This window comes from Sceloporus occidentalis, unplaced genomic scaffold, assembly GCF_023333645.1.
Source record: "Sceloporus occidentalis isolate IW3139 unplaced genomic scaffold, rSceOcc1.0.p SCAF_4, whole genome shotgun sequence".
Classification (NCBI taxonomy): domain Eukaryota; kingdom Metazoa; phylum Chordata; class Lepidosauria; order Squamata; family Phrynosomatidae; genus Sceloporus; species Sceloporus occidentalis.
In genome coordinates, this window is record NW_028316984.1 from 132,062,226 (window position 1) to 132,080,811 (window position 18,586).

At 39.4% G+C, this 18,586-nt stretch overlaps 1 protein-coding gene across 1 annotated transcript; it reads left to right on the forward strand.

The window, feature by feature from the left end:
- Positions 1-393: 393 nt before the first annotated feature.
- On the forward strand, positions 394-18,156 carry LOC149314625 (astacin-like metalloendopeptidase). Its single transcript, XM_089523124.1, has 11 exons — positions 394-477; positions 881-905; positions 3,199-3,258; positions 4,705-4,845; positions 7,754-7,871; positions 11,023-11,201; positions 12,731-12,815; positions 14,348-14,475; positions 14,813-14,937; positions 15,479-15,704; positions 18,122-18,156. Exons 1-11 carry the CDS (start codon positions 394-396, stop codon positions 18,154-18,156), a joined length of 1,206 nt encoding a protein of 401 aa, XP_089379250.1.
- The last annotated feature ends 430 nt before the right edge of the window (positions 18,157-18,586 follow it).

Genomic DNA, 18,586 nt, shown 5'->3' on the forward strand with positions numbered 1-18,586 from the left:
ATTATTTACCCATGCAAAATTTGGCTTTATTTCTATAGTCTAGCACCAATGCAATTTCAGTATGTAAATATACAGAGTATGGGAACCTTCCTTTCTTCTGTCAAAAGTGGTGCATTCCCCCAGGGAGAATCCATCAGGGGATACATGGTGCCAGTAGGTAGAGCCAAAGTGTCCCTCTACATCTGTATGTCTCCCCCTCCTCACTAATTTCCCACCTGGTGGGTGGCCAGAGGCAGAACAGGTTGCTCTTGCAAGGGGCTTGGTTTTATAGTTTTGGAGGGCTTTTGAAGTTAAACCAAGGAAATTAGTCCAAAGGCCATAGGTAACCAGCTCCTGATATAGAGGGAGCAGCTGAAAAATCTCTTGGTAAAAAGAAGACTGCAAGCAAGAGCAATGGCAAACCTGGAGATGCATCTTAAAACTGCACTTGCCCTTTTTGTATTCCATCTTTATTTCACTCAGGGGAATCCTGTTCAGGTAAAAGGAACATGTTATATTTGGGGGACAACTGAACCCGGAGTGATGATTTGGCTTTCAAATGAGCAAGGTCTTACTGGGAAGAAGGAAATAATGAAGAATGACAATAGTGATAGACTAGCTAGTATTGAGATTCCTACTTGACACACAAATTATTAAATGGATTAGTTTCATATTATTGATGTTCACCCATCAGATTATACTTTCACACTTTTACATGTTCAGCCCAACACAGAAATTTTAGGTACTAATGAGATGCAGAAGCATTTCTTTGCATATGAAATTGATTGTTCTTTTTTTCTTTTGTGAGTAGGGAATTTGAATGGCTGTGAATTTATGTTTGTCCTAAAATTTTTCCAATTGTATGAATATGTATTAGTTTGATTTTTTATTATTCCTACAGATCTCTGAAGAGGAGGGTGAAAATGGTATGTAAATTTATTAAGTCTGCTATAAATACAATGTAGATTATTACATATATTATAGATTATTATACAGTGGACCCTTGTTATATGCTGGGGTTCGGTTCCAAGATCCCCCACGGATAACAAAATCTGTGGATGCTCAAGTCCCATTAAATATAATGACATAGCAAAATGGTGTCCCTTATAAAAAGTGGAAAATCAAGGTTTGATATTTGAAATTTATACTTTTTTTGAACATTTTCAAAAATCCGTGTATAAAAAATCCGTGTATAAGAAGGGCTGACTGTATATAGGAGCTCAAAGAGGTATCAGTTTAAATGTATGGATAAATAATAAGATTATTATTATTATTATTAATAATAAAGATATAAGATGTATCTCTTCCATTTTCAAGATTAACACAGATGAAGCCCCACATGTTACAGCCCTGTATAAAATGCTTCTTGAAGTTCAGGACTGCATTGATAATGATGACACCTCTCCAAGACTTCCCCAACTTCTTGGCTTGTAATCTCTTTCATCCCAGTTCATGTGTCATAGTGGATGATAGGACTTTTAGTCAAAAATATCTGTAGGGCACCAGGATGGGAAGGGTGTCCTGTATGATTTTATTAGGATAGCTGGGATGCATCCAGAATGACATTAATCAGTTCACTCATACTGTATGTTGTTGGGCTAAATTATGTATGGAAACAGCACAACACGAGGTTATCCTAAGAGATAGTGCTTGCCTTGTGGGAATGATTTGCATTAATCCCTGATACTAGTTGCTCCAATGTCTAATATTTTGTATGTGAAATGTAAGGTAGTCCATTTGTGGGGATGCCTCTAATTACTAAGAAATACAAAACAAAATAATGATCACAGTTCCCCTTTTTTTCATAAAAGTCATAATGATGTAGTTTCCAAAACTGGAAGCTCCACAATGAAACAATATAAAAACAGAATACTGTATGTTAACAAGAACATACAAAAATGGAAGAGGCAAAATTTAAAACCCAACAGAGCAAACTGATTAGACAAAATAATTAGTGAAAAGATAAAAGTTTTCAATCAATATCTGAAAAGAACATCAGATATGAACAGAGAAACTGGTGTCACCAGTCACCCCAATACAGTTTGGGTTTTAAAACAGGGGTAGGAATCATTGATTCCCCCAGATATTGTTGAATTGCAAGTTCTAGGAGTTCTATCCAGCATAGTCAATAGTGAAGGATGCTGGGAATTGCAGTCCAGGAACATCTGAAGGGTCACATGATTCCTGCCTCTGCATTATAAAAGTTGCTGTTGTGTGCCTTCAAGTTGTTCCCAATTTATAGTGAAACTATCATGGGGTTTTCTTGGCAGGTTTCTTCAGAAGGATTTGCCACTGCCATCCTCTGAGGCTGAGAGAGTGTGACTTGCCCAAGATCAGCCAGTGGGTTTACTTGTCCCAGCCAGGATTCAAACTGTGGTCTGAGGGTGTGTGTATACCCTGAGAAATGTGTTCCAGGCAGTGGGCACAACATTTTGGATCAACTGAAGCTTTTCAACTGCCTTTAAAGGCACTGCTCACATTTTTAAAGCCATAGACAGCATTGTTATTATTCCATCTGGAAGAAAGTAGGACATAAACAATTGGAAGCTAGGCCTGTTATCTCTAGTTAACATCTGTCAAACCAACTGAAGACCTAACTTCAGTTGTTACTTTCAATCAGAGTAGACATACTAAATTAATGGAAACTTAATAAGGTCAACACTTATATAACTGTATATAAATGTTTTTTTTTTTTTTTTTAGCTGGAAGTAACAATCTGTTTCAGGCTGAAGTTGGTCAAGGCATTCCATCTTTGCTACCCACCATAATCTAGAACATGAAATAAAATCTGGTTTCAGAGACATTGCCCCAAACGCACCCCCTGAAGCCCTGGTGCCACAGTGGTTAAATGCCGGTACTGCAGCAACAAGGTTGTGAGTTTGATCCTAGAGGCTGCAAGGTTGACTCAGCCTTCCATCCTTTCATAGGTTGGTAAAATGAGTATCTAGCTTGTTGGGGGCAATTGGCATACACATTGTAAACTGCTTAGAGAGCAAGGAGTTCACTATTAAGTATTATAGAAATTAAATATTTGCTGTGGCAGTTAAAGTGTGATCATAGTGCTATAATTATTTAATATGAAAATTTCCCCAGTGTGGTCAACTTGTGTAAGCAGAATGCAGACCAGGCAGTAAAATATCTTCCATTACCTTAGTGTGGGTCTTCCATATGTTCACTGAACATAATGAATTGAGCTGACAGCCATTGATTTTTGTGCAGAACCAGAACCAGATGATGAAATGGAGACTGCTTTTGACCTGATTCTGAAAGCTAATAAAGGTAAGGTGGCAGAACTTTCCCATCTTCAGCATGTTTACTGGGTTTATTAAATGCTGTCATGTGAATGCAATTTATCAGTTCCTCTAGGCAATCTCTGAACAAGCCGCAGGGACTTAGGAGTGTTATGTTCATGCCCATTAAAATGTGACCTGCTTCCATATCCCCAGACATTCTAAAATGGTAATATTCTGCAGACGTTGAAAAAAATGACACTTTCAGCAATGATGCAGTGTGCCTTCATTTGTCCTTATTGTTGTTGTGTGCCTTCAAGTAGTTTCTGACTTATGGTGACCCCATATTATGGAATTTTTTGGCAATTTTTTTCAGAGGCAGTTTGCTGTTGTCATCCCCTGAGTCTGAGAAAGTGTGAAATGTCCAAAGTAACCAAGTGGGTGTATATGGCAGAGATGGAATTAAAACCCTGCTCTCCAGAATCATAGTCCAATGTTCAAACCACTGTGCACAATCATTAAAAAAAACACTAATATTTTACTTTAGCCAACTAAAACCTATTTGCTGAAATGCCATGGATATACCAATCACCAGGAAGGCGTTTTTACATGTATTCATATTAAGAGCCAAACTGGACATGATATTAAGAGCCAAACTCATCCATTGTATGAAAAGCATTTAAGTAAGTGCTTCTCCATGTGGAAATTGCTACTCAAAAGCAAATAAATACCAGAAGACAATTTCAGAAGACAGATTTTCCTTAGTAACACAGAATGGGAAGAAGTGATACATTTCCGGTAATCATCACTATATCTCACAGCTGCTATTTCCATTTTTAAAGGAATATTATATACAGCTAAGTATATAACATCACATCTAGTCTAGCCCAGCTCAGCATTGTTCTCCACAACTTCCCCTTCCTATTCCTTTTCTTGTAGCTCAGACTTCCCCAATCAGATGTGTTATACTACAACTCCCAATATCCTCAACCAGAAGGTTCTCTGAACTTGCTGGCAGGGGGGATGAAACTTGTAGTACAATAGATCAGGTGAATGTCAGGTTAGAGAAGGCTGCTGTAAATAAAAAAAAAAACTATTTCTCTCATAACTGTTTCCAGCTGTTATTCAAAGATATAGCCATGTTAGTCTGTAGAAGCAGTATGTAGAGAGATCTTGCAGCACCTTTGAGACTAACTGAAAGAAAGAAGTTGGCAGCATGAGCTTTTATAGACTTCAGTCTACATCCTCAGATGTGTTTAGTGGAGTGGAAACCAGGAACAGACATACCTCATTTCATTTTTGCAGACAGCAAAGGACTTTATAGTCCAGCTTGTATGGAATCACTCTAGTCTGAGATCTCTGTCACTGAACCCTTTCTCCTGTGTTCAGTTTTCCCTTTGTCTGTTTGCTCTTGGTGGACAAAACATCTATCTTTTTCTCATTCCTTCCATTTCACAGTCACATTTTGTGGCTTCTTTCTCCTGTATGCACCCAGGGAACCGCCAGAAATTGATGGAAGGTGATATTGCAGTGAAATTCAGCCGCAGTGCAATCGTCTGTGCTGCTAACCCTTGCTACTGGCCACAATCCAGCGATGGAATAGTACGAATCCCCTATACCATCTCCTCTGATTTTGGTGGGTTTACCTTCCTTTGTCTTCCTTTTTCCTCTAAAGGGATTATTTCTGGATTTTTCTGGTTAAACATAACTGATAGCCACATGTACTCTTCATTCTTTCTCATAGGTACATATTGGGTTGGATCCAGACTTAGGGGTTTGACAGACCGCCCCAAAGGGGCCGTCTGGAGCTGCCCATTTTTCCTCTACAGGGAGCCCGCAGCAACCAAACTGCATGGGCTCCCTCCACACCAAAAAGAACTCGCTAAAAGCGGGTTCTTTTTGGCAGACACAGGTACCGCCATCAGTGTGCCATTGCACACTGTGTTGCGTCAATAATGCCAGCCTAGTGTCCCGTTGTGTGGACGTACCACCACCCTTGCATCATCACGGCGGCCCCCATATGGATGTGAGGCCGTCATGATGGCGACATCTGTGCGGACTAGGGTTCGGGAGCGTGTGGTTGCTGTGTGCTCCCGAGCCCTACAGCATGGACATGCCCCTTCCAGCCCATCTGTCTCAGGCCTTAGTTATATTTGTTATGTGCCTTCAAGTGAATGTCAACTTGTGGCACCCCTATCATGAGGTTTTCTTGGCACAATTTAGTCAGAGGAGGTTTCCTATTGCTTTCCAATAATAATAATAATAATAATAATAATAATAATAATAATAATAATAAATAGTTTTTATTTATATATTTCCTGCCTCTCCCTGCAGATCAAGGTTGGAGTACAACATTAAATTTAAAATTACAGTTCTGTTAAAATTCATTTATGTAACATAGAATCCATAAAAACACAACAATAAATTTGTGGGCTGAGAGCAGTGGTTCTCAACTTTCCTACCACTATCAAAAATATGTGTTTTCTGATGGTCTTTGGCAACCCCTGTGAAAGGGTCATTTGACCCCCAAAGGGGTCGCGACCCACAGGTTGAGAACCACTGGGCTGAGAGTGTCTGACTTATCCAAGGTCATCCAGTGGGTTTCTGTGTCTGACCAAAGATTTGAACTCTAGTCTCCTGAAGTCCTAGTCCAAGACTTACTACTATAATGTATTCATGCTGGCTCAAAGGAACAATCATACTTTGATCACTGGGTCAGTTCTCAGCCTAGGAGTCATGGATCCTTCCCATGAAATGAAAAGCAACAGTTTTTACATATGAATATATTTATAATGATCAATGGCTTAGAAATGCCAGCAGCAGCCTGCAGGCTTTTCCTCATTTTAAAGCCATCAATATGTCTGGCCACCAGCATAGAATGAGAAATGGGTGGAAGATGGGATAGAATAATATAGAGCAATTCACCTTTTTTTATTTCTATTAAGGCTGTGTAACTAATTAACCATAGTTAGGAAATAACTCATCGTTCTTCTAATGAACTATTTTAGTGACAAGTTACTTTTTCAGAGCTGCTTTTTCCAAGAGTGGCTTTTTTGTTGGAACAGGAACATGTTGCCTACCTGCTCCTTATTGTTGGGGGAATGTGGTGACTCAGTGTGGCATAGAAAGGGCCTCATGTGTGGCTGTAGGCTGAAGGGATTGTTTTGTCATGTCTTGCATTTTTCTCAGAATTTCCAAGTTGCAAAGTTGATTTGCAAAGAACATTTCTCTGTATTTTCCAAAATAGCACTGTAACAGCAACTTCTTAGTAATGAGTAACTTGGTGTGCTACCTTTCTGGACTGCAGTAGCAGTGATTAACAATGACTTTTTGTGTTATAAGACTAATTAGTAAAATGAAGTTTGTTGTTGTTGTGGGCCTTCACGTTGTTTCTGATTTATGGCGACCCTAAGGCAAACCTATCATAGGATTTTCTTGGCAAGTTTCTTCAGAGGGGGTTTGCTATTGTCATCCTGTGAAGCTGAGAGAGTGTGACTTACCCAAGGTCACCCAGTGGGTTTCCATGACCAAGCCAGGATTTGGACCTTGGTCTCCCAATGTCCTACACACTCCCTCAGAGAGTGGTGGAGTCTCCTTCCTTGGAGGTCTTCAAACAGAGCCTGGATGGTCATCTGTCGGGGGTTGCTTTGATTGGGATTTCCCCCATGGTTGGACTGGATGCCCCTTGTGGTCTCTTCCAACTCTATCATTCTATGATTATATGATTTTATGATTCTATGTCCTAGTCCAATGTCCAAACCATTACACTATGGTGGACTTTTTAAATGCTGTAAAGTAAGCTAAGTGAAGTAACTCCTTTTGTAAAGTAACCTTTCAAGTGCTATAATTAACAACTGGAATGTTTTTATCTTTGGCTCAGGCTGCTGCCACACTGCAGAAATAAAACAATTTGATGACACTTTTACCTTCATGGCTCAATGTTACGGAATTCTGAGATTTGTACTTTGGTGCGGCACCAGAGGTCTCTCACAGGGAAGACTAAACTATAATCCCAGAATTCTTTAGCATTAAGTCATGTCAGTTAAAATGATCTCAGTCTGGATTATTTCTGCTATGTGGATACACTCTAAGGCATCTAGCTAAACAGATAGACAGCTAAACTGAATGTTATACTAGTGTCGATCCACTGTAGAAGAACTGCAAATGGTGGGGAGAATCACCTACTTCACAGATCTGTTAATAGAAGCAATTCGAGTAGTGCTGGAGTGAAATCATGTTGTTGAACTGAAATTATCACAATGCCTCACCATTGGCTGTGCTGGCTAAGGCTGGTTGGAGTTGCAATTCAATAAAGTCTGGAGGGCTGAACAATTCCCATTCCTGCATTAGTGGAAATACTTGTTGGATCCTGGCCCTGTCTGTCTTTCTGTCTGTCTGTCCATCCATCCCATTTAGACTGAAGTTCTCAATCAATCTTTTGGGGAAAAAAGTCTCTACATCTAACTAAGCATATTTCAGATTAAATTGAAATGGTTCTTCTTGGGAGAAATCTAAAATAATGTAATTTCTTTTGTTAACCCCAGAACAATGGCATAGAGATTTAATTCAAGAAGCCATGACTGAATTTGAAACATTGACTTGCATCAATTTTGTGGAGCGAAAAGAAGAAAATGACTATTTAAATATTGTGCCTGGTTATGGGTAAGTCCCACTACAATATTACCTTCATGCATATTTATGTAGGCATATTTATGAAGGTCAAGAACATTGGTTAACATTAAAATACTGATTCTACTAGAGCATTCCAAGCACAATTAATATTAAACATTTAAAAGTCAGACACATCGTACCAAAATTATTGCCTTCCTGCTTTAACAAAATTGTTGCTTTCTCCACTCATACCGTGGAGTGGACATACTTTGCATTACATGTACAATATTTGGTTTCTTTGTTCAGTTTCCATAGACTGTTCTGTTCGCTTCTCAGAATGATGGAATGACTCATCCAGACAATGGGATTGTGTGCTGCTGTTTTTTGCCCTTGCATGCATCTTTTCCAGTGACTCCATTCTCTTCCTCTCATTCGATTGCCATATCCCTCCCACAAGAGCATATCTGCTACTACTTTAACTACCATGACTTCATCACATGGAATCCTGGTATTCATATTTTGGAAAGGTATTTAGAATTTCTTGCTAGAAACTAGAAACACAAGAGCAGAGGATTCTAAGTGCCACACGAAACTACAGAGACCTGGATACTGTAGATGGAGCCGTGATACCTAAAGTGGTATCAGGCTGATATACCGATGTAGTGTAGATAAATTTTCAGCCTCTTTGTATTTCATTCCAGTTCTTATTGGCCATGGGAGAAGGAGCCCACTATGTTTACAGTTTTTACTTCTGAAAAGTAAAGGGGAGTGAGGGGGAGATGTTGTTTTGACTCTTATGTGCCCTGAATGTGGGTAGATATGAATAAGGATTAGAAGGAATGTTTGCTTACATCAAACCTAGACTAAAAATAGCAGTTTAGAGACATCCCTACTTTGATCTATCAAATCGGAGCTTTAATCTATCTAGCTCAGTATTGCCCACACTGGCAGCACTACATTTTCTAGGGTTTCTGACATGAGCCTTTTCTGGACGTACTTATGATGTTGAGAATAGAGGCTGAGATCTTCTGTAGGCAGATATTCTTGGCTATTGTTCTGTGGCCCTTCCAAGAGACACACAGGATTATAATGTGTGGCGTTTTGTTTTGTTTATTGGTATGACTTGAAGTGAAAAGAGGGACATATAGATGCACCTGCTCTGGCATGAAGCTTACTGCCCATTAAGATTAACCCCTGAAGCTGTGGTCTGATAGTCTGTTCCTTCTGAAATGAGTGTCCAGAACTTAGGTGTCCTGGGACAGGGGCTTTTCTGTGGTAGTGCCCTATTTGTGAACTATTCTTTCTAGAGGCTTTCATTTAATGTAGACTTCTTTCTTTTAAGCACAAGGATGAGTTTTTGCAAATCTGGCTGAACAGTTAATACTTCATGCATTTAATATTTCTCTCTGTCTTTCATTCTGTTCCTTAAGGACTATATTTTACTACAGTGTCAATTAAATTTTAACAGTTTGATTTAATATTTGATTGTTTTAGCCCTTTGTAAGCCACTTGGGAGGCTTTCAAAGGAGCAATATCCTATATCAATAATTTAAATAGATGATATGAACCTTGTGGCAGATGCTACTGAAAACTTCTTTTAGCTCCATGCTTGTACCAAGTACTAATTAGTTTTGGTGTTGTTGTTGTATGCCTTCAAGTCATTTCTAACTTATGGTGACCCTAAGGTGAACATATCATGGGCTTGGCAAGATTTGTTCAGAGGAGGTTTGCCATTGCCATCCCCTGAAGCTGAGAGAGTTTAACTCACCCAATATTACCAGGTGGATTTCTCTGGCCAAACTGGGATTTGAATTCTGATCTTCAGAGTCCTTTTCTAATGCTCAAACCACTGCACCATGCTATATCTCATAATTAGCACTAATCATGCAGACTACTGCCTTCCAGATAATCCTTGACGTCAGGTTCTTTCACACTTCACAATTGTATCGCTATAATTCCACTTTTGATGGCCATGGCCACACCCTATGGAATCTTGAGGTTTGTTGTTTGGTCATGGACTAGGACTGTCTGTCTGACGATTCTACATACCTAAAGTACAAATCCCAGCATTCCATAGAATGGAACTATGGCAGTAAAAGATGAATCATAGTCCTATAACTGTATAGTGTGAAAGGGTTGATCATTTTCATATTATTATTAAAGACCTCTATTCCTAGGAGTATATCAAACAGGAGGAATTTCTTTTAAATTCAAATGAAAAGAAAGTGGGGCCAAAACACATTCACTTAAAGTCACTAGTTTCACGCAATTACGTGAATACGCACTGCACTCGAACTGGCTCCCCATTGCCTGCATGTGGCAGTCTATCACGCAATAACGTGAAGCCACATGATTGTGTTCGGACCGATTTCTCATTACCCGAATTTGTGTGTAGTGGGTTATCACGCAATAACGTTAAACACCATGATTGTGTTCAGATTGCCATTGGATTATACTTCCAATTCCCCTTGTCTGATAAACTCCATACTCTCATAAAGAGTAAAAAGGAAGAAATAAGGGGCAGAAAAAAGACTAACTCGTTTTTATTTTAGTATGAGCTTTTCTGGATATAAACCCACTTCTTCAGATGCTGTACAGAGTGAGTCTCATACTCTCTTGAATACAGGTTGGAATAGATAAGTTTTTTGAAACAAAGGGGCTTTCTACATTGCCATTTGGGACGTCCTCCGGACGTCCCATTTTAAAAAAGGGGCGTCTCTTTTAGACGCCCCATGGCCTAGTACGGACTCCGTCCGTACAAGATGGCGGCGCCCCTTCTACATGGGCGCCGCCATCTTTACGTATCGGACGCACAGCGTCCAGACGCGTCGCGCCGCTGCTGACGTAGCGAGCGCGCCCCTGGCGCCTCGCTACGTCGCAAACGCGACGCAAAAAGAAGCTCCATTTTGGAGCTTCTTTTTTCGGTCCGCGCAGGAGTCGGGCCGTCTGAAGGCTCCGGCTCCCCCGCGGACCTTCTGGCGGCGGCGGCAGACCGCCGCAAAGCGGCGGTCTGTACCCCGCCAAAGTCTCACAATCCCCTACCCAATATAGACAGTTGTGTTGACTGGTTTTTGGGAGTATTTGTAATCCAAAAGAGTAATTTTTCCCAGTTTCGGGTTTAAAATTATGTTGAAAGCAACAACAAAAAATTTCACTGTTATCATTATTTTCTGCTTTCTTTAACAAACTATATCTTTTTCAGCTGCTCATCTTTTCCTGGAAAGATTGGAGGTGCTCAGACAATATTTCTTTCAAAGACACTGTGCATGTGGAAGGGAGTTGTTGAGCATGAACTGGAACATGCACTAGGTTTAATCCATGAGCACAGCAGAAGTGACAGAGACAAATATGTGAAAATCATGTGGCAATACATTAGTCCTAGTAAGTACTTCTAAATTATTCTGTAATTTAGGACTTATTTTATTCACAATTTAACTATTTTATTTGTATAAGCATAAATCATGTGTTGTGGTTAATTAGCAAGTGTCTGTTTCTTCCTGGATTCCATAAAATGGTTGAACTGGGGGTTAGGCAAATAGCCTGTGTCCATGAAATGTGGTATAAATAGTGATAAAGGGCTGAAATGAATAGTCATAGGGAAAAGGAAGAGCCTAAGGATATCGATGCGTCCTTCCCATATGATTTGTTAAGACTTCTCTATGAAAAAGAAAAGCCCAAGAAAGCTTCTTTTACATTTTGCAGAAAACTAGTAAGAGTCTAGGGGATATGTACACTGCATACTTGATCTCACTCCCCCCCCCCCCCCCCAGGAATGAGCAACTGTACCTACCACCCAACTGTCCCAGTTTGGCAAGGATCATCTCAGTGAATCTTTTGTTGCCCCACTTTTTCAGTTGCTTTAAAATGCCCCAGTTTTTCCTCTCATCCTCGCACTTCCCCCCTTGTCCCAACTTATTTCAATTGCTGCAAATTGAGTTCAAAGTGCAAAAGTAGTATACAGTTAATTAACTCAGCAGTGGGAGAAGAGAAGAGGGAAAGAATCTTGGCTTTCCCTGTAGGCTCAGGCAAAAGCAAACTGCTGCACCATCTCTTAGCTTTTCTATTTTCCTCATTAATGTCTTTTGCCATCTTGACTGCACTCTGATATTGCTTTGTCACTGATATCCCAATTTTCAGCTGTGAAATGTTTGTGCCTATGACTGTGTGGGAAATATGGTCAATTTTTCATATACATCCATGGATCATGGCCACCCATCATGTCTCCAATAGCCTCTATATTCATCTGTATAATGGCCAAAATGACTATGAGCAGTAACATGACTTCCAGTCTATGTTCTAGATCAGGGGTAAGCAAGCTTTTTGAGCCAGGGGCCAGATTGCTGTCCCTCAGACAACTGGGGGGCCGAAGCCAATAATTAAATAATTTTTTTAAAAAAATTAATTAAATAAATAAACTGGGACAAATATAGGACAAAATTTTCAAATGGAGGACACTTTTTTCTAAAAAATGGAGGACACGCAAAAAAATTGCTGATTTTTTAAAAAATGTTAATATAAATGCATGTTTTGGAGGCTTCGATAGACAATTGCCCCCCTTGCCCGCCTCCTCCTGATAGGCCAAACGCCCCACGCCCTCATGCAAGAGGCCAAAGGCTCCGGCGGCAATCGGTGGCAGGACCAGGCGGGGGCCGGTCCCAAGGCCTTGCCGGGCCGCATCCGGCCTGCGGGCCGCAGGTTGCCTACCCCTGTTCTAGATGAATACAGAAGTACTTTGCGGAAGAGTCTAGGGAAGTTCTGGGGTGTGTGGGAAAGTGTTTCGTATCCATTTCTGTATGATTTGGCACACAAAAATTGTACCAGAAATAAAAATGGGGGACTTGTGGAGCCACAGAACTGGGACTCTAGAGCCATATGCCCCTGACTCAGAGATTTTACATTTTATTTCACAGACCATAGAAAGAACTTTGAGCTTAATCCAAATTCCAACAACTTGGGTCTTGAATATGACTATGCTTCAATAATGCATTATGGGCGGTAAGATGGCATGAAATCTTATTCTTTCAAACTAAAGATGGTTAGTCGAAGGCTTTCATGGTGGGCATTCATAGTTTTTTGTGAGTTTTCGGGCTATGTGGCTGTGGTCTAGAAGAGCTTCTTCCTGATGTTTTGCCAGCATCTGTGGCTGGCATCTTCAGAGAATCAATTCTCTGAAGATGCCAGCCAGATACTGGCGAGACGTCAGGAAGAAACCCTTTCTAGAACATGGCCACATAGCCTGAAAAAGCCACAAAAAACTAGAGATGGTTAGATAGCTTGTCTTTTGAATTATATATTGTTAGAAGATTACTAGAGCAGTAGGAACTGGTGGTTGCAATGTCAATTGGGTAGTTAATTTATTCCAGGTTTTAGTGCAAAAATTAAAGGAGCTATCCAAAGTGCCCAGTCTATTTAGGGTTTAGCATTCAGAACCTTAGATAGCTCCTGTAAATGAATTCACCAACATGCTGACCTCAGGGCTGCCAGCTGCCATTATATCTGAGTAGTGCAAAAAGAACTGTCTTAGAAGGTCTGATCCAAAACAGTGTTGCATCAGAGTTTGGGATGTGAACACAAAAGAGTTGTGGGCAATGAATGACAGGTTTATGTTGATGGTTTTGGTTCTAAAACCAACCTGAAACTTAAAAAGTTGACAGCTTTGATTCTAAAATCTCTCTGGAATCTTGTTTCTTTCTTTCTTGAAAAAAAAGTGATACATCTTTCCTGAGGCCTCCTTATTTGAACTGTACAACTCTGACAGAGCAGGAGGGGAGATATAATTAAAAGGAGGAAGTGTGAGAGAAAGTAAGTGTGAGACAAGGCCAAAGAAAACAGGAGGATATCCTAGTGGAAGTGTGCAAAAAATGATATAAGAGAAGACAAATTATTAGTTAGCTTTATATCATTCATGACAGAAAACAAGAGAGGAAGAAGGCAAACTGCATTGCCAGTCATAATTTACATCAGTTATCTTTTAAAAAAACACATACACAAACTGAAAAATAGATGGAAGCTATCTTGCCACAAATGCTGACCCAATCTGAATGTCTGCTAATTTCCCCACACTCGCCATTTCACCTTAAATCTACACATTCTAACCAACTTGACTTCAAAAATGTTTTCCTCCCTTTTTCCACCCCCACTACCGTTTTGTAAACTTTAGCTTGAGGAAAAGATCTGGACATTCCAACTTGTTATGCCTAAGATACATATTGCACTAATGTGGATTTTGGAACTATTCTTTGGCTGCTGCCACACTGCAGAGGTGATGCAGTTTCACAGTGCTTTAACTGTCATGACTCCATCGTATGGGATCCTGGGATTTTTAGTTTGTAGAAGGCTGAATCTTGTAGAAGGCTGCAGAGAACTCTCTGACAGAGAAGGCTAAATAAAACTGCAGCCCCCAGAATTCCACAGCATTGAGCCGTGGCAGTTAGAGTGGCGTCAAACTGTATTACATCTGCAGTGTAGATGTAGCCTTCTTCGTCTTCTAAGAAACCATTTGCGGAATTATTTTCTTGTTTCTGCAGGAGAACTTTATCTAATACTTCTGGTGAGGCAACTATTATTCCAATTCCAGATGACTCTATAAGGATTGGACAGTTTAGTGGAATCAGTAACCTTGATGTGGCCAAAATTAACCAGCTGCATAACTGCAGTAAGTAGCACACCCTCAACGGGAATGTTTGTTTCCACAGAGAAAATCAATTGAACAACCAATCACTTTATTTATACCTCAGCTTTTTCCTAAGACTAGGATTCTTTTCAAAAAATCCCACAATAATTTCTGAGCCTGGTTTAGGAAAACTCTTAACATCCTTCTATAGGTACTAGAATGAGAAACCCATGCATATACTTGAAGGTGGTGTATATCCAGCCATGAATATATGGCAATTCTTAAAAAGGCAAACTGAAGAACTGAAAACAAGTGCAACTGCTATTGCACTGCTGATGTGCTGAGAGACTGTAATAATACAACTGCAATTCTTCCATAGGTCGCTGCAGTAGCGTGCTAGTTGCTTCAAACGGATCACTGACTTCTGCCAATTATCCGTCAAAGTACCCCAATGGTGTGAACTGTCTTTGGCTTATTCGAATACAAGGACCCAGCTATAGAAAGGTGATTTTGAACGCAACAGTGCTTGCATAATTAAAATGCAGACTTTGCACTCAATTCTCCTATGTTTTTTGGTTTGTTTTCCCCTCTTACCATCTTGAGGAGTTTGTAGATGGTAAGCATCAGGCTATTCTTTTGGTATATGAAAGTTACTTTTTGAAATTGAAGGTGGCTTATGTAGGGCTATCCTCTTTTATGGTCAAAACTGTCCTAAAGTGAAAATCCTGGGGCCAATCAGGATGTTTCATGGACGGATACAAGTTTGAACTCATTTCCAATATAATTCCCATTTGGGATTCAATCACATACCAAATCAGCAATTTAACTACTACCTCCTCACAGCCACTGGAGCACAAGCAAGTGAATCATTCTGCACACTACAAGGAAAAGGAAAGAACATCTCTGAGACTCCAAAGATAACTTAGATTAATCTCCTACCCACTTCTACATTTTAGGATTGCCTAGGCCTTATTCTAATAGAGAATATCAATCAAAGAATGGTGAAATGCACTGAAAGCACCCATTTCTTCTACCCATTAAACAGGTACAGCTGAGGTTTGAGGTGTTTGACCTGCAGTCCTCTAAGGACTGTACAGCTGACTATGTGAAGGTATATGATGGCATCAGCAAATCAGACAAGATGCTACTGGACAAGACATGTGGGGCAACAGTGCCCCCATCTGTAATATCTTCTAAAAGCACCATGTTGGTAGAATTTGTCAGTGACCATCATATAGCAGGCATTGGCTTCAAGGCATCTTATACAACAGGTATGTCTGAACATCAGAATATCCTAATAAAACAGAGCCCTTTCAGGAGCAGATAGTGGGGTTGGACATAATTTAGTAGTGACAAAAACAAATTATTAATTCTCATTTGTAATATTTAAAACATAGCTAAGTTAACACTGTAACTTAATGTAAAATAATGAAGGATCACTTCCCTTTTGCACTGTAACTGTTTTAGCTACTTTTATAGTAGCAGGGTTTATAGCCTCAATACTTTAGATATGCTCTGTACCACAGCATGGCAGGTTGTAGCATTTTTATTGTTTTCAATACAAATGGAAAACTAACAATTTTAGTTGCATTTCATTATAAGAACATAGTTACTTTTAAAATTGTAATTATAAAGGCTCTGGGGCTTTGAAATAGTAACTAATTGCTTGTGAAAATTAATTTTCTACACCCTGATCCATTATATGAAGAAAACCTATTTTAAAAAGCAAAGAACATCCCCAAGTTCTTTGAAGGGAAAACAAATTTTAACTGAGTTTTATCAAATTTGAACTCAAAAAGACAGGTGCCAAATTCAGGTGTCTTTAAAAGGCTTGCAACTGATGTGGACTGTTTAAATAATTTGCTTGAAAAAGTATTTTGAAGCATCTGACAAAAGCAGATTTTGAGTTCTTTGTTAAAGCAGCTCCCATGCATCTTAAATAAATATATAACAAAGCAATAGCAATGCTTTCAGGTAGCTGTTTGGTCGGTAGCTATGGAAGATTACTTCCAGATCCTATCTGCTCCTGAAGTGTTGATTGAACAGGGTATTATTATTATTATTAACCTTTATTTATGAAGTGCTGTAAATTTACACAGCGCTGTACATGCAATCTTTTTAGTTAGATGGAGCCCTGCCCTCGGGCTTACAATCTAAAAAGACATGACACAGAAGGAGAAGGGAGTGGTGGAGGGAAAGGGTAAGAGGTCCAGCAGTTCCTCTCTACCTCCGAGGCCTGGACCAAGGAAGATGGACTGGAGGGAGGGCTTGGATTCATAATGGATGGTTAATCTTCTTCCAGGGAAAATACATACTCTCAAGTAGGATAATGCATATACAGTACATAGCAATACAGGAAATGGTTTGATAAACAGGCACCAAAAGAACATCAAGTAGTAAGTGACAGTTATGCAATGCCTGGGAAGGCTTCTCTGAACAGGATGGTTTTCAACTCCGTTTTGAAGCTGGTTAAAGAAGTGATGGCTCTGGTACACAACTATGAATGCATAGTCCAGACTGTCTTACTAGGCAGGGAGATCATATACATCATATTAATTTGTGTATCTAGATAGGAACATAAAAGGGGTTTTTAAATTGTAATTTTTAATTGTTTGATGTTTTATTTATACTGTTGGAATCTGCTCTGATTCCTCTGTGAAAAAGCATAATAATAATAATAATAATAATAATAATAATAATAATAATAATAGCATAACCTTTCTTCCATATGTATATACCCAATTGCATTGGGAGAAGTGTTCATAGTTTCGAGATATATATGTCTTCTCATGTTTTCTGCAGCACACACAGAGCATGCATTTAGGTGGGCCACATTACATGCAGTGCTAAACATGTACACACATCTAAATATAGCTTTTGAAACTACAAGGGAACTGTGTCCAGCACTGAGCAGGAACAGTGCCAACATGTGTACCTGGGAGATATTTAAAGCTTTCTCCATAATCTGTTTTTTATCTAAAAATATGCCTCCCCTGCATGGTAATGAAAAATAGGGAGGAAAAAGAACCATTGAAACTAATTAATTTTTTAAAATCCCTGTGAGGAGAGGCAGGATTGTTTTATTTTTTTTCCTAGGTAAATTTTAGGTATTTTAGGCCAGATGGAGAAAGGATTAAACTTCTCCCACCTGTGCAGACTGGGGGTGCATTTACTTTAGAGAGAGAAAATATGGTCAACTGCATCCTGTGTGTTTAATGTAGCATGTAATTTGGTCCTGAGTAAACCAACATTAACTCAGGCATTTGTAGCAGTTCTTAAGTAAACCCACATCAATTTAAGCATGCTTAAATTAAACCCATATATCTAAACCTCCAAGTTTAGGATGTTTGGCAGTCTGTTAAATATTTGGTACTCTCTTTCCCACACAGACACATTTGTCAGTGTTAGGAAAGTCAGCTGTAGCCTTGTGAGTCATGCCAAAGAGCCAGTGTTTACTTGTTACTGATGTTTATGCCAAATAAAAATTGTTAGTCTTTACTGTGTCACAAGACGCTCTTGGCTGCTTTCATGATTGCTGTTGTTCTGACTGAAAAAGAAACATGAGTCAGATAAAAGTTTGTCCATATGTCCATAAAAGTTGAATTATTTGGTGCAGACTGCAAAAAAATGCGAAGAGTCCTAGCACCACTAAACACTATATTGTCTCCTTTATTCTTCTTTTTTACAGTAAGATATCAAGTCTTAAGAAACCCAACAGTGTGATGAAGAATGCAAAAACCTTCTATCTGTTGTTACCTAAGTTTGTTCTTCTGCCTGTTATTTCTTAATATCTGTGACAAACAATGTTTGTTTTGACAGTACCAACAAAACTGTTCCACCCACACAATTTATTAGTTAACTAAATATGAAATTCAACATCAGCAGCCTGGTGTTGGTGGAGACCAGGGGAGCTGCCACACTGAGGAATTAATGCAGGTTGACACCAATTTAACTGTCATGACCCTATCCTACAGAATCCTGGGATTTGTAGTTTGTTGTGACACCCGAGCTCTCTGTCAGAGAAAGCTAAATATCTCACAAAACTACAAATCACAAAATTCCATAGCATTGAGCCATGACAGTTAAAGTGTTGTCAATTTGCATTAATTCTACAATGCAGATGTAGCCTAATTGTGCCAAAGAAGTTGTAGCA

Excerpts from the sequence above, each read along its gene's own strand:
- LOC149314625 (XM_089523124.1), top strand. The coding sequence starts at position 394 with ATGGCAAACCTGGAGATGCATCTTAAAACTGCACTTGCCCTTTTTGTA. Across the intron at positions 3,259-4,704 it reads GATTCTGAAAGCTAATAAAG|GGAACCGCCAGAAATTGATG; the intron begins GTAAGGTGGCAG and ends GTATGCACCCAG. Across the intron at positions 12,816-14,347 it reads TCAATAATGCATTATGGGCG|GAGAACTTTATCTAATACTT; the intron begins GTAAGATGGCAT and ends TTGTTTCTGCAG.